The following is a 24,782-nucleotide window of genomic DNA, read 5'->3' on the forward strand; positions in this document are numbered from 1 at the left end:
GGAAAAGGCACGACTCTGTAACTACTGATCTAAGTAGCAATGGAGAAATTTAATAATTTTGGTGATCTCTGATATAGTTCGTTTCTTTCCTGTTCTTAAACAAACATGTCCAGCTTCCAGTTCATTCTTGTAAGCTTTGCTAAAATGTTCTGAACATGTTGCAGAATCGAGCAAACTTGCTTAGGTTTAAGTCTGATTATTCTCGAAATTTGCATATAGAAAATAGTACAATTTTTGTGCTATATGGCATTTGAAGTCTTTTGGATAGAAACCCTGGACAGGAATAAAAATGCACTTATGCAATTTTACTACTATTCCATCACATAAATACACACTTCGGGCTGAATTACTTTATAGAAACTAACTTTCAATCTTTGGGAAAGTTCACAAGTATGAGAACTATGAGAATAATTGTTTTTCATATTTATTTAAGACAATGCTGACCAGCATTTAGTAAGGTTAACGAATCAGATTAACATTTACGTTTATTTTAAAACAAATATTTCACCTTAAAATAATAATTTATCAGGAGTTATATCACATTTAGTATCACTCTTTTCTATCAAAAGCCATACACATCTGGGGATTTTTTTGGAATGCCAAGTGAAATAAGGGTCAGGAGTTATGTCTTTTTAATAGTTTGTTGCAGGTATTGCTTGTTACCTGGTTAAGTGATATGCAACACCTACTGGAATTCCCTCTTCCATAAATCAGTGATCATATCTTGGCCATAGATATGACATATCCTCTTTAAAAATAAAACTGTCAGGCATGCTTTTATAGGTGTAATACTAATACTTTTGTTAAATAGAATTAGTTTTACAACTTTCAAAAATGGCAAATGTGGCCTTTTCAAATTTAGGTCTACCTTAAAATTGGAACTACCTAGAATCCCTTGACTAGACAGGTTCTCTTCCCAACTTAAACGAAAAACAAGAAGTCTTTATCCCTTTCCTTTTACAAGGTGAGGAAAAAGATACCAATAGCAACATTGGCTGACCTGAAACAGGAAAGACATTTCCAGCTGCTTCTCAATTGAATATAGGCAATTTCCTATCAGAAAACTTTTACAGACACCTGTATAAACTCAACAGAAGTTGGAAAAATGACAACTTCCAACATCCCCACCAGGATGCTGTATTCCTCATTGGGAAAAAAATGCATTTTCATTCTAGTAGTGGTTGGAATTTTTTTCCCATTCTGCAAGGAATTTTAGGTTATCCATTAATTTTTACCATTAGCAGTTTAACACCCAGGCAGTCTGTAATTTGCTCTTTGTAAATGTATAGTTTTCCTCTTCAAAAAACCATTCTTTGAATTCCTTTGGTAAGAGAACCTGGGGAAAACAACAGCAATACCCTGATTTTTGACAATAGCCTCCTTGGCTTCCTGGGCCAATGTAACTATTGGAATAAATCCAATCTTCATTCATAATTATCCATTTCTAAGTATTTAAACTTTTGAAATATATTAAATTGACTGATGCAACATTCAAGATTTCTGTGCACTTCTGACTGCATAGAAACTTGCTTTTCTCCGTCTTACACTGATCACATGGGAGGAAACTTCCCCATTTACTTTTGTTACAATGACAACGTTTTACAGCAACAAAAACTGCTTTTCCCCCAATAGAGCTGTTAGCCACAGAAGAGAAGTTTCTATTTGAAAGTGCCACACTGATGAAGATCTGTGAAATGGCTGGTAGGAAAGCAGTTCACATGCGATGCTTCCCACATGAGCTTTGGCCATAAGGTAGGGAAGTACTTTTGCGTTAGAAGGATAAGAACAACATTTTCCTGCTTTTGGAAAATACCTATAAGTCTGTGGTCATTTGGTAAAAGTGGAAATGTTCAGTTATCAGTTCCCCTTGGGGAAAACCTAAGATCTCTCTCCCTTGCTTGACAGAAAGAAGCATGACTTCTTGGTAGAAAGAAGCATGACTTCCTTGCTTGGCAGAAAGTAGTGAGTATCAAATGCTTGTTTCTTGCTTAGAAGATTCGATGAATTTAAAGAATTCCTAATTTAAAGTAACAGATATCTATATTACAATTTATATCTATATTACAATTGAAGTTATAGACCTCTCCAGTAAACACTAGACATTGAGCAATGGTAGGGATATAACACATAGTATCAAGGATTCAGGGTTAAGTTGGATCACAAGAGCACAGAATAAAAAAAATAAAATAAAAGCCACTGGGCACAGTACAACCAAACAAAGGGAATGACTGATGCTTAAAAGCCAACCAACTAAGAGTAGCTAAAAAGGTTTTGTGTTCACACAGCAGCATTCATGGCCACACTGAAGCACACTCAAAGCTGTTTTGACATACCACTGGTGCTTCCTGTGCCACCGCCAGAGCTGGGTCCGGGTGATGACACCACCGTTCTGTAGGTAGGAGGTGGAGGGGGAGGCGGTGTTGCTCTCTGTCCCACCCCAAAATCTTTAGGAGATGCTGCTGCTGCTAAGTTATCATCTTTAACGTGGGTCTGCTCAGAAACTTTCTTCTGAACCTCTTCTAAATTGAGTGGTGATGGAATACTGCGAGAGGTTTCAGCCTCCGGAGGCTCATCTGGGATTTCTGATGCCACAGGTGGGGACACCACTTTTTCCCTTGAAGTCACCTCTGGAGTTACGTTTTCCAGGGATTGATCAGAAAAACTGATCCATTTATCCTCCGCGTCAGCAGCAACAGACTTGGGGGATAATACTGGGCCAAAAATGCTGTCCAAGTCATTGATTGATGGTAGTTTGTCACTTTTGACCTCTGTTGCTGTCTGGTCATTTCCTGTGGTCAAAGTAGTTGATTTTAAACTTTAACACCAACTTGTATAGCTGTGTTGCACTAATGTTCTACTAACATACGGGGCTTTTAAAATCAGCTTTATTCTAACACAGACATTTTCATAGCATGTTTGAAAGGTGTCACCAGGAAGAAGGTAACTGATGCGCATAAATAGCAACCTAGCATGTGAAATTTATGTTATCCATAATCATATCAAGTACATTCCATGTAATTTAACATGCAAAGTGTACTGCCTACAAATCTCAGTCATACAAATATATTCAAATGGAACACAGTGCTCGAAGAAAGTTGCCGCAACAACTGCTAATGCAGTGATTTTATCTGCAAATATAATAAGCAAAAATCTAAAATTGAAACATGGTGATTTGCATGCAGATATAAATACTTGCACTGAACATATACTACACAATTCAGCACACATTGTGATAATACTTTTGTCTAAATAAGCTGATATAGGAATAAGTTCATGAGCTCAACAATCATTATTACCAACTACAAAATTCATAAATGTGATCTGCAGCACATATTGTGGTAATATTTTAGGAAAAAGAACTTTATATAGAATTCTGTTCATAGGTTCAGCAATCATTATGATCTGTCTTTTCTTAGCAAAAGGACCAGAGTCTGTCAAGAGAGAATTTTAAAAAGAAACAGTATTTCATCAACACCGCTTGTTAGAAAATAACTGCAAGAATATCAGGTGGAGAAGATTAGAAGTATATATACATATAGTTAATGTATTTTATTTAGGAGCAGCATTTAGGAGTCCATAGGAGAAACTTAACTCCGCTGATTCTAAATATATGTTGCTTGTTTGGATTCAATGATCTGCTCAATGACTATGTTCTGATTTGAATGCTATCTGAGCCAAGTAAATGTAATTCCCTCCAAATCAGTAGCATTTCAGCATATTCTTCTGGATGATATCCAATCATTACAGCCTCACAGTTATAACCATAAATTATGCATTCATATCATGGGAACAGCTTAATTCCTAAGTGTTCAGTTTGATTAATGGCACCTCTAGCATTGAATTTTCTTAGCAGGATTTATTCAGAGATTTACCATTGCCTTTCTCTTAGGCTGAGAGAGTATGACATGCTCAAGGTCACCCAGTGGGTTTCCACAGCTGAGCAGGCCTTTGAAATCACATTTCATGGAGTCATATCAAACTACTACAACACTCTGGCTCCTCTTATTTCTATAAGTAGAAAGAGGAATTCCTCTACCTGTCAACATTCATGGATTATAGCAACTATGTTGATCACTAGAATGTACCCCTTATTACTTTTACATTGCTGTTCTTGCTGGAGGAGCAAACTATGGAGAATAACATTGGGGGACACATTATACATATCCAAAACATTACAGGAAAGAATGATCTTAGACAGTACATATATTTTATATTTAGTTGCTCTTTTAAATAGGTTTCCTACTCTTTGGCCTCGATTCACTCAATAGGTAGTTTGTAATATTTCTGTTCTGAATTTGAACAAATGGTCCATATTTTCTGTAGACAGCTGCCTGGTCTCTCTCCTATGCACAAATGATCCCTGTATATAGAAGGAAAAGTTCATGCTTTCTTTTCACTTTATTTCTGTAACTAAAGAATAACGAGTTTGGGACAGTTACATTCTACAAAATATTATCAGAAAGAAAGCTGTATTTTAGGAATGATTGCCAGCTTTGTTAGACTGAAAGATCCCTTTTATTTACACATGGTTAAAATTCACGTAAAGAATGTGACAGTCTTACACAGGATATAAATGATCAAACATAGTTCTTAATTTCATTTGATTAATGTTTGCAGGTATGTATTACACCTACCCAGAATAAATACTGGGAGGAAATAGCATATATACATGATAAAATGCCGAAGAACATAGGACAAAATGTGCATGTATGTGCACAAGAATGCTGTTAAAACATTGTTTGTATTCATTGCATAATGCAAAATTTATGTTTCATATAATTATAATCTTTTCAGTATATATGTATATTCTTATTTGAACTTAAGCCATAAGCCAGTGGTAGTAGTGTATATACACTAATTAATTTCATTTGCATCATGAATGACATGCCTTAAAGCACGGTATTTACAGTTTTTATGTGCCTCGATGGCTTTGATCCCATCATTCTTTTAAAGAGTTAATTGTTCATGGAAATTGAATTTCCAACCCCATCTTTCTGTCTGAAACCTTCTATTAATTGATCTCAGTCTATTTCTGGAGGTTAACAGACCTTTAGAAAAGGTATAAGTTATGATTCAATGGGAGTTTGATGGAGATTGCAACTTATCCAAATCATGATTATTTTTATCCAAGTAATTTCCTTTTGTATGCTTGTGCCTTCAAGTTGCCTATTGACTTATGGTGAGCCCATTAATTTCATAGGCTTTTTTATAGCAAGGTATACTCAAAAGGTTTTTTTTTGCCAGTTCCGTCTTCTGAAATATAACCTACAGAACCTGGTATTTGCTGATTCACTTCTATCCAAATACTAACCAGAGCTGGCCCTGCTTAGCTTCCAAGATCAGACAGAATCTGGTGCCTTTAAAGGATGTAGGCCTCAAGTCCTCTAAATAATCTTAATTATATTTCCTTATACTCCTATACAGACTTCACGATTTCAAGACTATTATACCACAATAGATCCTCTGCAGTTATCAATAGGAACTGTGAGTCTGCTGACATTTCTTGTAGCCTTGCTAAAGTCCCCAATTTCTTTCCTTACACTTGGGCCAGACAAATTGCTTATGGGCAAAGTAAGAGATCAATTGTTTGTACTAAACAGTGCCAATACAGTCATATTTCAGGATGGAATTGTTCAACATTTCAATTCAAGACAGGCAGCAAATTCAAAATCTCAACGGCATTAGAAAAAAACCCATATGTTAGATTTGCTCTAGATTTTCTTGTTAAAGAAGAAAAATCACCTACAATACTTGAAGGTGGATGAAAATATTAATTGATATTAAATGCATGTTTATCATGTATATGTAGAAGGTATATAATTACATGGCCATTATTAAGAAGTGATTATAGTGATTAAAAAGTTCATAACGTATAAATGGAATAGACTCTTGTTTAATATTCTTACCTACTCCTGTTGTTAATGGAGAACCAGTGCGGGGAGGTGTCGCTGGAATGTTCTTAGGTGGAAGTGGCGGAGGAGCTGTATAACAAAAAAAAAAGAACTTAAAAGTAAAAGATGGACAAAGTTCAACAAAAATTGGGAATCTATCACTTGGCCACATCCAGATCCAGTCAAATGTTGTAATCCAAATAATTCATTCCGTATTCATTATACCTCTTCTGATGCAAGACTCCTTGATTGTTTGTTTGTTTGCCAATTTCATGTTAGCCCCTACATCACATCCCAACCTGTTCTGGACAGTCCCTCATATGTTAGAAACAATCCTTTGCTAAGGATGCAAGGATTACAAGTAAGCAAAAAAGACCTATTGATTGAGTTTCCTATTAAAGTTTCTCATATCAACACAAAGACTTGCAAAAACACAATGTTACAAAAGCCCACCTTTGCAATCCTGCTAACTTCCAAAGAAGGTGTTATACCAGACATAAGCAAATTAAGGCCTGGAGGACAGATGACTGGGTGCTTACCTCAGACCCTCCTCATTTTCCCTGTCAAAAAGGTGGGGGAGAAAGGTATGCAGCAGCTGGGAGCCCTCTGGAGCCCTCTCAGCCACCACGTGTCTCACCCTCCTCCTGGCATATGGACAGTGCGAGTGGCCCCATCCTTATGCTGGAAGGACAGCTCAAGGAAAGCATGTGGTGGGTGAGAGCCCTCTGGAGCACTCTCAGTATTCAAAAGTGCATTTTGTTTCAACATATAATTCAAATGTATATTTTGATACATGTGAACTATCAAGAACTGGATTGCAACATTTTAGGGATTGTCTGAAATCTGGTGAACAATTAAATTCTAAGCTTTTTTTCACTCTGGGAAGTGAAGGTCAGATCATTTCATCCAGGAATATTAAGGCAAAATTGCTTGAGAATCAATAAAAATAAACCCAGGAAACAAATTTCAACACCAGTAGAGCTTCAAAAGCTTGCATGATATATTTTTTACATTTTGTTTGACCAATAAAGATATCAATCTTCTGTGAATTGGAAGATAAGAATTATACTACTTTGGCACCTTGCTGCAATTTGAAGTAACCCTTAAGGATATTTTAAAACTAGCTCTAGATTATCTCAACTGTTTATGGTTTTTTTTTTTTCAGTCACAAAACAGATATATACCTGAAGATAGCTTAGGCTTCTTATTGCTTTTCTGCATCCATGAAAAAGGTGGCATTCAGGCAGTCTTCTGCTTGAGAGAGAATATGCTATGGTGGCGGCTACAACTCCAAAGACCAATGCCCAATTCCTGCTTGGCCATGAGAACTCACTTGGTGACCTTGAGCGCATCACACTCTCAGCATCAGGGAAAGGCAAACATTCCCTGAACAAACCTCACCAAGAAAAATTTGGAACAGGTTCATCTTAGGGTTTCTGCAAGTTGGGAACAACTTGAACTCACACAACAACAAAGCTTCTGGCAGTTCACTGCCAGCTCAGGAAACAATCTTTCAACAGTTGGTTCTGTACTTTTTATTGATACACTTTGGAATTGCTTTTAAATCAATTTTGTTTTAATATTCTATTTTGCTTTACAGTTCTTGTGTTTATGCTTCTTGTGAGCTGTACTGAGTCAAATCAACCTCAACCGGTAACAGAAACAGATGAGGAATAACCCAAATTTCTTGCACATTGCCATGAGATAAAAATACTTGAAGCATCAATGCAGCCCACATTTTGTTGTGCTGTGCAATATTATGAGATAACAAGTGTTATACAGCTTGATATTTAAATATTCCTAGTTTTAAAAATAGTTTTTTACTTTTTCCTTCACAATCATGAATCAAACTTCTAGTTCTTAATAGGAACTCACATATATGTGCCATGCTGTACTAGTTGCTAGGTGACTGTCTTTTTGATAAAAAGCCAGGCTTAACTTTGCAAATTGAGATCGTAAAGAGCGAGTTTTCTCTCCAAAAACGGTGAATCATCTCAGGATCCATTCTGAAAGATGGATTCCAATTCATAAAGAAATTGATATCTCCATTTCCATGACAGTATAATGAGCAATCATCCTTAACAATGCTATTTCCATTTCCTATCTAAATGTTTGGTAACAAAAAACCCAATTTTTCCAGTAGGCAATACTTTTACTTACTTCCAGATGGAAAAGGTTGTGATGAATTTGGAGATTCTACATTTTCTGGCTGCACTGAACCCCACACTTCAGGTTGATCTATTGGAGCTGAACACAAAAATATATAAAACATGATGCATGGAAATCTAGAGGTAACAGATCTTTATTCTACCTTTTAAAATAATTAGAAAATATCCTCTATTTTAGAGAAATGCATGTACTCCGTTTGTCCTTGAGTTTAGGAAAAATCAGACAGGAGAGAAAAAAGCTAGGAAACACTAATAGGAGGCAACAAGAAGACTGCAAATCATCTTAACTCCTGTATTCTCAAAGTTATGGACATTACTTTCTTGGTTAGCCATTTATAACAAATGGTTTTCTAATAATTATTAAAATCTTTTTTCCCTTATTGTACTTCTTTCCCTTATTGTACATAAACTGATCTTTGTTCACAAATAAGAATGGATCTACTTTGTGTTCAGTTTATGAATTCTGTTCATAATGAACCTTTATCAGGGGAGTTAGATAAGGTGAACAATTGTATAAAACAATTTTAGAAAAAATCCTTTTGGTTATTTCAAACTATCCACACACAGAATCTCATATAAATAAAATTAAACAATATTACTTGCCTTCCAACTTCTCTTCCTCAAATGCAGACTCTAGGGGTGGACCAAATAGTGGTGCTAGGACTGCAGGATCATCTGGGGCTTTTTTGCTGCAGTATAATATGGATACTGAATTACAATTACAGGTGGTTACTGGATTTCACAAAAGGAGTTAACTAATTCTTGTGCAGTTTTAATTGTAGCTCTAGATTTTGTAGGAGTTATCCAGGTTTGGAGCCTATGCTGTGAACAGGGTGCATCATTTGGATAGCTCTCAATGCAACCAGAATCACAGCTGCTCTTAAAACCACACAGCACTGTCATTAAAATCAAATATGGATTCCCCATCCCACAATTCCAGTGACACCAGTTTCCACTGCTTTCAAAACAACAAAATTTTGTTGCACGGTCCATTTGTGATACCCTGTTATTTCAAAATGAAACTTCAGGAAGTAGCTTCTGAAGTAGTAAATTTCTAGGAAAAGAGATGGTGGGGGGTTCAAATTGCATAAAATAAGATTTGGAGGTCTCTTTCTCCTAATCTCAGGGCTTTCCATTGTAAATTTATATTCCGGCATTACATTTCAAATTAGTTGATATTCTTCTTGTCAGTCTTTCATAAGTGTAAGAAACGGAATATACTATGACTTGGATGAATTGGAAATACTGTGATCTTGGCAGGCATGTAGCCGGGGAGGGGGGGGGGCTTGGGGGGCTTCAGCCCGCCCCCCCGAAATTATCATGGTGGTCCGCGAGAAGGCCTTACTGGTACATTATTTAAACTGTTATGTTTATTCATATCATGATCTGATCACCATGCTCAATATATCCCATATGCATGGGGGTATTGGGATAACGATACAAAAGGTTTGCTAAGGTAGACCCTCTTTCACTCAGACTCACCCCCCCCCCCCCCCCCGAATCAAACTCAGCTCCTCCCGAAACAAAATCCTGGCTACGGGCCTGGATCTTGGCACTACCTTTCCATGGCAGTGGGACTTGATAGTAGCACTGCTGATGAGAGGGCACCCACATCAGACACATGCTTTTACTGGAGAGCCAGGCTCAATGTGTGAAACAGCTACTGGACAGCACCAGTAGTGGGGAAACACTGGAGAAGGATTTCTTACAGACAACAGCAGTGGACCATAGCTATCTCCAAAGGAACTTAAAGCATACAGAAGGTGGTAATGGTAAAGAACTCCTGAAGCCCTTGGAAACCATATAATGACATAATCTATGGACCTCTTCACATTTGCCACCGGAATCACTGTGGAACCTGTCACCCCATACCCCGCATTGCTGTGGTGGTGGCATACATGGGTTCTCTTCAGTTTTGCTCCCGAGCCCCACCAGAAGTAGCTGTACAAGGTGGAATGGGAGCTGGCAGATTCCGTGTCAAAGCTGAAGAGGAACCTGGATATGCAGTCAAATTTTGGCCCATCTGATGAGGTCGTAAAATGAAACATGATGGTCTGACAATAGTGACTGCAAATTTTGATCTAAATCTCCACTTCTACATGCAGAGATGTATACAGTACATACAGAAAGGTGTTTTGAACTCAGAAAGAGGAGTTATACATTGTGCATATTTTTAAAAGCTTTATAAGAAAATGGATCAGTAAATCATGAACTTAGTAATAATGTTGCAGGATGCCATATTGGGTTAAGAAGTGCAGATCTTCCCATACTGTACATTTATGCCACTTTTATACCAACCTTAGAAGTTCTGGAGTAGGAGTTGAACGCCTAGGTCTTGCTATTTCTTCACCTGGCACATAAGATACAATTTTAAGGTAATTTTCCCAGAACCCTCTAGAAAAGTGGTTCAATTACTGTTAGAAATGCCAACTCTATAGTATCCCTTCCTTTGCATTACAGTAGTCACAAAGAATGCTAAAACATTGCTTCAGTCATCTCTTTTCAGAATATGGATGTATTTGTACGTATAATTTAGATTTGAAAAACTAATAAGATCTATACTTTCTTAAGTCCTTTTTTCTGTTGTGCACTATTTCTGGGTTTTAGTGCTTAACTTGTTCATCGCAGAGTGAGTATAACATTAACAATAATGTTTCTTACATAACTATGATAATTTTAATCGAAACATTTTTTGCAATTCATTTCAGCTAGGTCATTGTCACTTTCACAAAAGTGGTTTAGCTTTGATCCCTTCTCCAATGTTACATATAATGTGCATGTATGGATATGTATGGGTGTGCTTGATGCAAAAGTATATGTCTATGTTTATAATGAGAGTAAAAAAAATTAAACCCAAATCCTATGTCAACAAACCCTTTATAATTCCAAATATCTAACATCTGTTTTTCTTGGCCTGCTGAACTTATCTGTGCGCTCAGGCATACTCCATATGTCTCTCATTGTGATAGTGTCAGAATTTGTTAATTTTATTTGCTAAGAATTCATACAGAATTCAATAGTAATATCAGGAATTACTATTGTTAGACACAAAACAGTGTTATTTAGAGGACATATATAAAATTAAGTATCTTTATTAGCAGCCTATAAAATTAAGTATCTTTTGCAATAATTTTAGAGCATGAAAAATAAGAAGTAAATATTCGCAATCACTGAAGATGCAAAATGTGTCCCAAGAAAATAAAAGGCATATATACTTACTAGATAAATTCCTTTTTATTGTACCCTAAAATTAAAAAGAAAAATGAAGTTTAGGTCTATGTGAGTATATTTAAGACTGTAGCAGGAATGAAGGACCCATTTGCTGGAACAAACAGTGAAGGAAAATAAGTCAGGAACTAGAAAAGGGTACAGGAAATTAACATTATTAAGCCAAAATGCATATTAACTTTGGTTCACACATTCTATTTTAGGTGCCAGTCATGCTGTCAAATGCCTACTTCATTAATTTAAGATTTAATTAGTTGCTACAAATGTACAGCCTGATAATTTTCGACCTTAAAATAAAATTGATCACACTCACCATTTTTAGGTGCAGCGATGCACCAAAAATGCTGAATTTAGAAAAAAATTAATGAATTGTCCAGAACTAAACTTATTGCCAAAATACGCTGATTTTTTTAAAAAAATCTTTCATGTAGATGTTTTTATAGCAAGTAGCCAAATATAAAAAATCCTGCATTTCTTCTGTCCCCTTCACTATCCTTCCAATGCTGACGCTGCTAGAAAAAACTTCCAGCTAAACAGAAGACAATGAGGAAAATGAGATGGCGCATAGGAATAAAAAGGTTTTGCAAAATTAGATTCTTTGTCAGAGGCTTTGTCAATTGAGGTATGCCTGTATGCTTCCTTCTGTTCCTACAGATATGCCATTTATATCTAAACTGGTGGTACATCACATATTTATATTCTCCCATAAGAAAAGTAATTCAAACATTATGCAAGAGTATTAGATTAATCTGCTTTGCTTCTAATTCACAAAACCAGTTTATATTGGATATGGATTATGATCACCCCCTAGTCATTTCTGCAATTGATTTAACATGAAACGTCATGCAACATCTTACCGGACTGCGCCTCTGTGGTCAGCAAAAAAAGAGAGAGAAGAGATTCCTAGTCAGAGAGTGACTGAACATGGATTGGGGGTTGGGGAGTGGGTTTTCAATAAGGGTTGGCCAAAGATACTTTCCAACTTGAGACAAAACGGAAATTGCCTTTCCCCCAATTTCATGTACAAAAAGACAGCAAAACTGACAAGGGAATGGGAGCTAAACAATGGCCATTAGACAGCATCTTCCACTCCAACTGAGAGCAACCCGGTTGCCTGGGTGAGCAAGCTGGACCATATGGCATTCCCATCTCTACATCCTGTATCTTTTGGTTGCTTCCTATGTCTCCTTTCATAAAGATTTGCCACTCTGCCTGAGGTCAAGGTGATACTTGTAGTGGAAGATAATATGCCATCTTTCTCTTGTTTCACAAATAGGAAAAATTAACTACTACATGTTCCAGGCTGCCCTCCTCATCACTTCTGTTCAAGACGTTGAATATGTTCGGTGTGCCTTTTTATAAAAATAAATATTTGTAATAAATTATAAATTAATAATAAAAAATAAAATAATTCAGAAACAAATATCAAATCTCCTGTTTCACTTGCTCTTTGTTTGATCATTCATAAATATAGCTAAGAGAGAAAAATTATAAGTTTGGAAGTGGGAAGGAACATGTAAGCCGTCTTGTGTCCCCTTCAGGATCATATAGCCTGAAAAACTACAACAACCCATTTACCAAGAAGCCTAACAAGTTTTCACTAAATTTAGAGATCTTCCTCTATTTCTTGTTAGAAATAAGCAAAAATTTAGACTTCTATTGTTGTCTAGTGAGAAAAACATGCCAGCATTTTATTAACATATTTTCAGACATGTGAATGGCATCCAAAAGTGCACCCTTATATTTTAAAAATACAACAACATATGGGCCCTGAAGATATTTGGCAAGCTATTTTTATTTGCTTTTCAGTTATGAATACAGGTAAGCATATGCTTATATGAATGCAGATATAACAAAATACAGCTGGTGAGTACTTCTGAGAGTGTACACATTAGATGTTTTAAATTAAGATTACTAATTATGAATACAGTCATTATTTTTAAAAAGAATTCAAGATCCACAATAATCAATATAAATCACACTGCAATACAAAGCAGTAAATGTCAGGGAACATGTTACATAAAACTTCTGTCCTAGAAATCATTCTAGTATTTTTAGGCCCCAGCTGAGGGACTACTCTACAGATTTTCAGCGCTTGTGCCACACTGCTTCATTAATTTCGGTGGACCTATGCCAATTTATACGTGCCAAGTATTTGTCAATACACATTTTATGTTTTTTTCTTCTTCCAGTAAATGACTGTCATATCCTTTTTAAGAAAGGCATTTCACAGTATATACAGGGGGAAAGGTTTCTTCTACTAATATCAAATTTCATCAACATTTCTTTTTCAATGTTCTTTTTCAGTATTTTGATCATGTCTCACCAAGCAGATAATAAGCTTTCAGAACTACCCTTGCATAACAAGGAACACAGTATCATCTGGGGCTATGTATGCAAAGCTAAACCACTGCTGGCATGGGGTCTCAGTAGGAAGGGCACCTCTCCATGGCATTGTGGGTTCAGGTCACCCCCTCCCCCTTCCTTATTCAGGCTGCCAGTGGCAAAAGCCTAATGAGCCATTGTTGAGTGTAGGAAATGAAAAGCCCTCTTCCTTTCAAAGAGAATGAAATCTGCCACTCAGCAACATCTGGAAAAGCAGAGTGGGGTCACATTTGAAAGTTTGTCTAACTGCTTTAGGAACGAGGAAGAAATAAGAGATGAAATAGGTTGTTATGAGTTTTCCGGGTTGTATGGCCATGTTCCAGAATTATTTTCTCCTGACGTTATGCAATACAGCCCAGAAAACTCATAGCAACCCAGTGATTCTGGCCATGAAAGCCTTCAACAACACAAGACGTGAAATAAATGGAAGCTCCTATTTAGAGCAGGAAATTTGCAGAGGTCACATTTAGCCAAAAACCGGAATATATAAAACAATATATTCTTATTCATTGTTTTTACAATAACAAACGCCACGGCAAAAGATCTGCAAAAATTCTAAAATTGCAGTGGGAAGAGGGAGGGGATACATAGCACAAACTGCAAAATGAAATTCCACAACTCAGAATATAAATGTAATGGAAAGCGATCAGTACTCGCAAATATTTAATATAGTATTTTTGGGTCTATAGTCTACTAAATAAGTATTAAACAACATAGGGAAACAATCATTTATAATAATTATTAAGAGTTGAAGAAGACTGAGTCTTACCGGACTTCTCCTCTATAGAATGCATTAAGGAAGAAAAGAAAATGGACATTTTCAACTATTCAGAGATCTTTAAGAAAATAAAAACAGTTTCTATGAAATAATACGATTTTTTAAAGGATCAATCCTAAAACAACCAATCTTACTGGTTAAATAGGATTTCTAATCACAGCTGGGAAATAAAATGTTACAAGTAATGATGCTTCTCATAACACATTATTCTTTTGGAACTAAACAATATTGTAGTGATATCATTCACCTTGTTGTGTAATCACCCATTATCAACATTATTTTTTTCTTGTAACATCCTGGGGATTAAAAACCCACTGGGACCTTTTTATGGGACGTCTGCAACCAATTTTAGGAAATTGTCATACCAATTTTGAAGTTTAAAAGAATAAAATAATTCCACACTTTTAAAAAAGTTATATTAACACGTTATGTAGGAATCCCTTCAGGAACATATTGTCATACACAACGTATTACATTGAAAAACAACTTATCGAGATCTGCATGTAAGTATAACAGGGATCTGCATGTAAGTATGATTGGGACTTCAGGGTTAAAAACATTAACAAAAAAATTGTGAAAGGCCTACAAAGTAATCTCATGGACAAGATAAAATCTGCCTTTGAAAATGTTCGGAAGCTTCAAATGTTCCAGAGATTGAAAGCCAGGTTGCTAACCAGAGCACCATTCAGGGAGAGAACTACTCCCATGCTGCAGCAGCTCCACTGGCTGCTGGTCTGCTTCCAGGCTAAATACACACTGCTGGTTCTTACCTTTAAAGCCATAAACAGCTCAGATCCAGAATATTTGACAAACTACATCTCCCACTATAGACAAACTTGGACACTGCATTCATTGAAGGAGGCCCTGCTCTCTGTCCCATCCCCGTGGTGGGAGTGAGAGAAAGGGCCTTCTCCATGGCTACCCCCACTTCCGGAACTCCCTTCCTAAGGAGTCAAAGATGGCCCCCTCCCTCCCCACCTTAAAGAAACAGCTGAAGACGTACCTTTGCTCATGGCTTACAAGGAGGAGGAGGAGGAGATGGTAATACTACCATTATATCTCTGCTTAATAGCTACCATCCGTATCCATGCTGTTTGTCCCACTAGCTCAATAGACATCTTGAGCAATGATCAATGTATTTGCCCCCAAGGAACTGGGAAAAACAGGTTGCATTTTTAATTTAATTTTAGTTGTTAAGACATAATTTGTTTTTATATGTTGGATTGTCAACTTTCATTATTATGAGTGTATTATTGTTGTGTTTGCTTTTTATGTTTGGTGCCCGCCCTGAGTCCCTCCAGGGAGATAAGATAGGATAGAATATAAATAAAGTTATGCACGTGTGGACCATAATGACGGATAGAGCTTCCCATTTGTCGGATATTTGTATTAGCCGCCCCCCTATTTTAGATTCATACATGCACTTTAAACTGTAAGTTTAGTCTGCTTTTTCATCTGTCTCTTTTATAACATGTTTTTAATCTGCTTTTTATCTAACCTACTTGGGAACTGCGATTCCCTTCCTTGTGCTCCTGTGCCCCATTCTATTCTGTGCTGGTCAAAGACCATAATAAATCACTGATTGATTGATTGATTGATATAAATAAAGTTTATTATTAAATAAAGTTTATTATATCACACTGTAGTTGATAAAACAAGTGGAGCCCAGTGGACAAACATTCCACTGGGTTCAATGAGGATTGCATAGGATCGTAGCTTTATATTGAAAATTCCATTTTAAATTTTACTGGTATATCAGATAAATGGATAAATAAATCTGATAAAACTGTCACATGAGACATGCTGTCCTAAATAAACATAGAACAACACTGAGAAATTCCAATCATTTCTGAAAGCCACAGCCTTTCAAAGGAAGTGACCCTCTTTTTAGTCTCTAGAACAAAGAAACAAATGTGTACTTTATTGAAAGAAGCCACTTGTTTTGGTTCTGATCCAATTTTAAAATAAGCCCTCATTGTTCTGCTTGCATATTTATAATCCAACCTGTATGTTACATTGTTGCTTTTTAAAAGGTAGATACCTTGGACATCATTCTGATATTGTTGCTTTAAACAAGGAATCCTGAAGAAGACAGGAGCTACAGCTACCACCGTCAAGTAGAATAACAGAATATAGCCATTACCAATAAGATAATAGAATATAGCACTCTGAATAAAGGGGAATGAAAGATGTGATCCACTAAGCAAACAAGGGCACACGCATCAGACTAAGCAGCTAGTTCTGGGAGTCCGCTCCACAATTTAAATCATGAGTTATTCATTAGAACAGCACACTTCCTTTAGTAATCTAATAGAAACTTATTATAGCTGAACAGAAAGCTCTGAGTACTTCCTCTACCAGATTCATTAGCAGAAGACCTCTCACTCAGCCTCATTTTCTGTCACAAGTTATTTGTTTGACATCTCCTTGGGAACGGGATGAAAAGGACAACCTCTTGCTGTTACAAAGCAATTGCTATGAAGTGCAATTTCAATACCAATAGAGATTTTAAAATGTTTATTTCTAGTGATAAGTCCCTTTCTAGCATATCAGTCTTTATTGTTACAGTCAATGGCCAGCAGTGCTTTCTTTCATAATGCTTTTTATAATATATTGATTCCCAGCTTTTGCTCGTATCATTCCTATTTTTAGAAACTGCAAACGTTATTCTCCCTCAAGTGCTGCTCACATGTGACAATTCTTTATGTTTGAGCAGATGGCCATTGTCTAAAGTAGGCTATTGGACAGTCTAAAGTATTACTAAGTCTATTATCGTAACGGTTATAGAAGGAGGAATTACTACATATTCAAAAGTCCTTAACAGAAGTGATCAAACAGTTAAAAATTTATAATAGGTTAAAATAAATAAATAACAAGAGGTGTTCTTTAAATGAACTTTGACATGAGACTTCTCAATTTCTTATGTCAGTTAAGAGGGTTCATTTCCTTAATGTGGCCAGTAATTCTGTCTAATTCTTTCAGTGAAATAAGTATAAGCTATACATAAAACAAAAGTCCACTGATAATATGAAAACATGGGGGCATGTTTTCTTGGTGAAGGAATTAATACATCAATTTCAAACAGGTTAGTTGACTTAGATCAGCAGTTCTCAACCTTTCTATTGCTACAACCCTTTAATACAGTTCCTCATGTTGTGGTGATCCCCAACCATAAAATTATTTTGGTTGCTATTTCAAACTGTAATTTTGCTATTGTTATTAATCATAATGTAAATATCTGATATGCAGGATGTATTTTCATTGTTACTTCTCTTTCTCCCTGGGATTTGGCTATGGAGGGGCCACTCCACCCCTCTCTAAGCCCTGCCCTCCCTCACCTTCTCCTATCTCCCTTCTCCCTTCCCACCTCCCCCTCTCCCTCCTCTTTTCTCTTCCATTTCCTCTTGGCTCTGAAGGAAATCTCATCTCCATTGTTCCCTTCTCTTCCTTCTAAAATGGCAGAGAGATGGAGGGAGTGGAGCTGAGTGACATCACCACCTCCCTCCAGAGAAGAAGAGGCCTCTGAGAAGTGAAGGGGGTGGGGAAAGTTAGTGGTGGCTTGGTTCCTAAGACCATCATAAATATGTGTTTTCCATGGTCTTAGGAAACCCCAGTGAAAGGATTGTTCGACTCCGAAAGTTGTCATGACCCACAGGTTGAGAACCGCTGTCTAAGATGAAAACCCTTCAATGCCTTGTATGACATGTTTGCTAGTCTAATGGTGATGTTGGATACAAGAAAATATATTGTTTATGGGTGCTCTTGCCTACTTTTTAAAGCAACATTATAAGCGACTTGTAAAATTCAAGATATTACAGCAATCTATACTGAGGCTTTATGTTTAAAGCAACATAGTCAAAGCCATGGTATTCCCTGTAGTCACCTACGGATGTGAGAGCTGGACCTTAGGGAAGGCTGAGCGAAGGAAGATCGATGCTTTTGAGCTGTGGTGCTGGAGGAAAGTTCTGAGAGTGCCTTGGACTACGAGAAGATCCAACCAGTCCATCCTCCAGGAAATAAAACCCGACAGCTCACTGGAGGGAAAGATACTAGAGACAAAGTTGAAGTACTTTGGCCACATCATGAGGAGACAGGAAAGCCTAGAGAAGACAATTATGCTGGGGAAAGTGGAAGGCAAAAGGAAGAGGGGCCGACCAAGGGCAAGATGGATGGATGGCATCCTTGAAGTGACTGGATTGACCTTGAGGGAGCTGGGGGTGGTAACGGCCGACAGGGAGCTCTGGCGTGGGCTGGTCCATGAGGTCACGAAGAGTCGGAGACGACTGAACGAATGAACAACAACAACATACTGAGGCTAATTTTTAAACTGATTCATGTGTCTCCTATAAACCGTCACCCAGAGGACCTTCTCATTGGCTGCCCCAAGACTGTGGAATGACCTGCCAGAGGGCTCCAACAGCAAAACGGGTTGTCAAAATTTGAAACATACTCGAAGAGCTATTTCTTCTGGGAGGCCTACCCAGGACATTTTAATTATGGTATTAAACTCACATCTTGTGTTTACTGTATTTTAATATTTGTTTTTTGCATTTTAATAAATGTATTTCATAGAAATACATTTAATATGTGTATTTTAATGTTTTAGATGATGTGTTTTGGCTATGTTGTGCCTTGCTTCGAACCATAAGGAGAGATGGGTAAGAATTATTATTATTATTATTATTATTATTATTATTATTACAATATCTTAAAAGTACACTTTAATATAGATGAAAAGATGTAAATTTGATCCAATGCACACTAAAGGGGAGTTTAATGATATAAGCGGGCTTGATATAGATAAGCCTCTTTCCAACCAAAGGGGTTCCTTCTTTTTATAGGGACAATTGAGAAGAAGACATCTGTTATTTTTGTAGGTAGAAATGAGATCTTTTAACAGAGGCTATTTCTAAAGTAATGGGGTGAGTGCATCAAGGTAATTTCTACTGGTTTTAATTTCCATCTTTCCTCCTACTGGCCCCAACACCAGCTCCTAAACTGTTTCAAATATCTTTTTTCAACCCTCTGGAGCAAATGAGGCTGCAGTGATACTCTACTTCCTTCCTTCAGTATTAGTGTAACATTACGGAGGGCATAGCCGGGTTGCAGCTAAACGTCAAAAAAACCAAGATTATGGCAACAAGAATGATTGACAACTGGAAAATAGAGGGAGAAACCGTGGAGGCCGTGACAGACTTTGTATTTCTAGGTGCAAAGATTACTGCAGATGCAGACTGTGGTCAGGAAATCAGAAGACGCTTACTTCTTGGGAGGAGAGCAATGTCCAGTCTCGACAAAATAGTAAAGAGTAGAGACATCAGACTGGCAACAAAGATCCGCCTAGTCAAAGCCATGGTCTTCCCTGTAGTAACCTACGGATGTGAGAGCTGGACCTTAGGGAAGGCTGAGCGAAGGAAGATTGATGCTTTTGAACTGTGGTGCTGGAGGAAAGTTCTGAGAGTGCCTTGGACTGCGAGAAGATCCAACCAGTCCATCCTCCAGGAAATAAAGCCCAACTGCTCACTGGAGGGAAAGATACTAGAGACAAAATTGAAATACTTTGGCCACATCATGAGGAGACAGGAAAGCCTAGAGAAGACAATTATGCTGGGGAAAGTGGAAGGAAAAAGGAAGAGAGGCCGACCAAGGACAAGATGGATGGATGGCATCCTTGAAGTGACTGGACTGACCTTGAGGGAGCTGGGGGTGGTGACGGCCGACAGGGAGCTCTGGCGTGGGCTGGTCCATGAGGTCACGAAGAGTCGGAGACGACTGAACGAATGAACAACAACAACAACAACGGAGGGCATGTTTAGATTCAATCTAATGTATTTAAATAATGATGTAAGAAACATCTCCCAGATTCAAATAAAGTATTCAATATCTATTGACAAGCAATACTGTCCTTATATAAAACATTGCTTCATGTTAGATTTCCATCATAATACTGCACTTATTACCTGCCTTTGTAATACAGGCAGGGCAAAGGTTTCTTTCAAAATCTCCTAAGTGGTGTCAACAGTAGTACAATAATAATAAAGAAAGCTAGAGTGATGTAGTGATTTGATTGTTGGACAAGGACTCTGGGAGACCAGGGCTTGTATCCTTGGGCAGCCATAGAAACTCCCGGAGTGACCTTAGGCAAGTCAGATTATCTAAGCCTTAGAGGAAGACAATGACAAAGAGCCTCTGAATAAATTATGTCAAAAGAACCTTATAGCAGGGTCACTATAAATAGGAACTGACATGACAGCAATGGTAAGAATCAACATTAAAAAACATTCGTATGAAAAGAAATATTTTGAAGAAGGAAGAAGCAATCATCCTTTGAAACAATATATTAAAAATGAACAATATATTAGACAATCCATCCCATCAGCTAATCTTGAGTGAAGAGTTGTCAACTTTCACACTATCTGAACTAGAGCTAATGATCCAAAAGGTATCTACCATTAGATGCGGTAATAAGGAGTATCTGGTCTCATGGATTTGCTGTATAATCAATAGAAAATGGAAAGAGTGGCAATTCCACAATGGATCTTCCATATGGCAAACTCTCTGGTTGTCTTTAACTTTAGTGTAGGATAGTATAATGGAGAAGAACTTATAGGAACACTATCCTTTCCACAGTTATCATGGTTACAGGAAACAGGTAATTATACAATGATTGCACACAAAGGTTGAATTCACCCATTGCCAGTCAAGAGCCTTGTATATAAACAAGATGTTATGTATACTGTTTAAATACCATATGTTATGAAATAAGGATAACAATTTTAGTTCACTGACTATTAATGTATGTGTGTTTAAGAGCACGTGTGTGTGCCTTGTACATGAGCATGGAATCCCACTAAATAGATGAAAGTAAATGATTTTATTTAGTCTACACCCCAACCCCCTTTTTCATGGTGCAGTTATAGAACTGCTTGGCTTGCTTATTCTTCTCAACATCCTGCTTTCCATGAAAAGTATTACGCCCCACACATCCTAGACTCCTTACAAGTAGATCAGGAAGCTGCATTCTCTGCAATTCAACAAAGCTATCATTCTGATTTACAGTTCCCACATCTTCTACAGTCCAGGAAATGAATGTCACAAATCAACTCTTGAACCTGCCATCCATATTCAACCAAATAATACACTGTTGTCCTGCTTCCAAACCCAGCTGCAAGAGCATAGTGACTTCATAATGACTACAAAGTTTACTTACCAAATAAAACACAATCTAACAAATATGCACACCAGAATTATAAGTGAAAAATGTAATGCAACCACAATTTTTTAAAACCACAGACATGAAAGTAGTTTCAGCATTCATATTAAAACAATTAATTTGATTTTTAGCTCAATCCAATTTCAGATTTAATTTCTCTGATTAAAAATACCAAGATCGTTTGTTATTTATTAAAACACTAAACAGGTAAAACGGAAAAAATGTATTTGCTAAAAGCTGAAAAAATGGAAAGCTTTATTTGCTTGCAAATTAAAAACATAATGATCATTTATTTGGGTGAATTGGAAATTCAAAGGTTTTTAGTCACGAAATGTTACTGTTTAGTGCCAGTCATAAATTATAGATATATTAGTATTATAAGCAGCGAACAGGGATCAGTTTCAAGACTGTTACAGTCATGCTCTTTTTATGTTGCCAGGATACACTCTGTCATGGCTTCTCTCCAAAGAATCTCATGAATAATACTTTTGTGAAGGTTTCAAAAACAAGACTCTGACTGCCTCCCAGAAATGCAATTTCCAGGATTCCTTGGAGGGGAGAATTGGCATTTAAATGAATGCATTCTCAATGGGGAGCTGAGTGAGCATCTGTGGCAATTTAGGATCTAAGTAGGCAATAGGTACAAGTGTTACCTTCAAATATATTATCCACCTGTCCTGAATTGGGAAACACAATCTTTATTCATCTGTTGTTCTACTGATTCAGCTGGTTTAAAAATATCCCAGTTTCTCTCTTCCTTCCACTTTCCCCCTTTGTTCTCAGCTTTCTTCAATTGTTGTAAAATGCAAAAGTTATTTACACTTAGCTATCTCAGCAGGACGGGTAGGAGAGGAATAGACAAACCTTACTCTTCCCAATAGACTCAGGATAAAGTAAAGCGCTGCAGCATCTCCTAGCTAGTGTAGTCTCCCCATGAATAACTTTTGTCATCTTGATCACACTGTAATGCTCTTTGGCCACATGTATCTCATTTTTTATCTGTGAAATGCTGGATGGCATGCAATTGATTGCTCTCCCTATTCTGCTTAGAAGTCAGGAAGAGCATCCAGCCTGATGAGGATGACAGCCCCAACACAGGGTCAAAACAGATAGAAGTTAAATGGACAAGCAAGTTAAGGACTCATTTGAGGAGAAGTTCTATTTAATTCCTCCATAATTTATCACCTATCAGCTGAAGCTGTAAAAAGAAAAGGGTGAGTCAGTAGCTAACACACAGGAGAGCATTCCTTCAGAAATTTATATTTTATAGGCTAAATCACAGGGAGTAAAGGTCTTGTAGCTCTGTTGTGCAAGGGAGCTTGCACAGCTGCAGTAAATTTCAGCCACTGCCAGACAATTAGGCTAAATTCAAAATAAAAGAGTGACTTTATAAGAAGCAGTTTATGATTTATATATATGGACAAAGGCTACAGCAGAAACACATTGTGTCTATATTTATAACTAATCTGGATTAAAGTATTCTAAAGATGCTCTGATGCAGCCTGAGAGCATTCCTGGAGCCCTTTAGCCATCCACATGGTTGGTCAAGCCAAGGGTACATTGGAGTCATTGCTGAATCACTGCCAACAAGCAGCACCCTACTGGAAATATGCTGACCACATCTCTGGTCAGCTGGGACTCTGGTGTGACATCACCACAAGAAACATTGCCAGTAAGCCTCTGGCAGGTAGATATTTGTTGATGGTAACACAACAATGGATATATTGAAGGTATTGACATGGATCAGTCTAGATTAGTGGTTCTCAACCTGCGGGTCCCCAGGTACTTTGGTCTACAGCTCTCCAAATTCCCAGCTAGTTTACCAGCTCTTAGGATTTCTGGGAGTTAAAGGCCAAAACATCTGAGGAACCACAGGTTGAGAAACACTGGTCTAGATCCAGTTCAATCCAGCTGTTAAAATCTTCAAAATCTCAGAAGCTCTCTGGAGCTTCCTGGAGATGCCAGAGTAAATCTCACACATCTGCATTAATATATGTGTGTGTGTGGAATTTACAGTTATACTTACAATGAACCACACTATGGGCAACTAACTGAGATATCACCTCATTTTCTGTGACAAGACATTACATAATAATAAACAGATAGGAAAGTTCAGAACCTCTATGAGTTTTCCAACAAACTGGGACAGCTATGACAGCCTTTTCCCCTTTCTAATAAATAACAAACTAAAGAGTGAATTCAGTGTAGACAGTCATATCTAGAAAAAAAAACCAAGAGTGTTTCTGTGTGGTTCCCAACTTTAATAAAATGGCATCATTTTTCAAAATCAACAATTATTGCAATATTTTCCCTCCTATGCAGCCAGGTCAGCTAATTATACAATTCTGTCCTCAGCTTCTCCCTCTTGCTCCGCAACTGCCACTCAATAATTAGGAGTATATTCAGTGGCACATTTCACAGAAAGTTATACAAAAGAGAGAGGATAGTTTTGCACCTCTAATCAAGGTGTGTGCAATACATAACTCTCATGAAATATGTTAATACTGGTATTTTTGTTATTCAACAATGCTGCTGTTTTCTAAATGCAAATGCAGAAAGGGGTGGGGAGAGGGAGGGAGAGAACTTGCTTTAAGGGAGGATTGGAAGTGTGACAATTAAGGTGTAATGGGGAAGAATGTGACAGCTTTTTTTAAAACAAAGAAATTACCGACAACTATAATCTTTTTCTTTTTTTCACTGTTACTACTGCCCTCCAACTTCAGATATCAATCGAATTCATGCCAGTTCGCAAATGTAAGAGTTGCTGAAATGCACAGAAAAGTGCCACTGCAGTTCAAGTACATACTAACAAAAACATGTCAAACATCTCACACAGATACTGGACACTCTGCCAGACATTAGTGTATCTTGAATCTAAATGAGTTTCCAACAAGTCTAGATATTGTGATCTATGAGCTAAAGACAAGAATCTATATATATATAAAATTGCTCTGTGCATAATGAGTACCTTAAAAACAAAAGAACCAATGAACGAAATCATACCAAATTTGGCAACAAAATGTCTCACTACACAAGGAGTGATCATCACTCAAAAATTATGATTTTGTCATTTGAGAATTGTAGTTGGTGGGATTTATAGTTCACCTATAATCAGAGAG

The 24,782-nt window shown here is 37.2% G+C and overlaps 1 protein-coding gene across 18 annotated transcripts in view; it reads right to left on the reverse strand.

Moving 5' to 3' along the window:
- SGIP1 (SH3GL interacting endocytic adaptor 1) overlaps nt 1–24,782 on the reverse strand; it is a 137,686-nt gene that overhangs the window by 51,122 nt on the left and 61,782 nt on the right. For 6 of the 18 annotated variants that reach the window (XM_067467846.1, XM_067467845.1, XM_067467843.1 and 3 more), the window contains 8 exons: nt 14,442–14,453; nt 12,145–12,156; nt 11,279–11,303; nt 10,358–10,409; nt 8,663–8,748; nt 8,052–8,138; nt 5,907–5,981; nt 2,334–2,789 (listed from right to left, as the gene is read on the reverse strand). In XM_067467846.1, coding sequence (XP_067323947.1) covers nt 2,334–2,789; nt 5,907–5,981; nt 8,052–8,138; nt 8,663–8,748; nt 10,358–10,409; nt 11,279–11,303; nt 12,145–12,156; nt 14,442–14,453 — 805 coding nt within the window. The remainder of the gene's footprint in view (nt 1–2,333; nt 2,790–5,906; nt 5,982–8,051; nt 8,139–8,662; nt 8,749–10,357; nt 10,410–11,278; nt 11,304–12,144; nt 12,157–14,441; nt 14,454–24,782) is intronic. The other 12 variants (XM_060773696.2, XM_060773694.2, XM_060773692.2 and 9 more) reach the window with 3 other exon arrangements.

The sequence above is a fragment of the Anolis sagrei genome, chromosome 4, assembly GCF_037176765.1.
Source record: "Anolis sagrei isolate rAnoSag1 chromosome 4, rAnoSag1.mat, whole genome shotgun sequence".
Taxonomy (NCBI): domain Eukaryota; kingdom Metazoa; phylum Chordata; class Lepidosauria; order Squamata; family Dactyloidae; genus Anolis; species Anolis sagrei.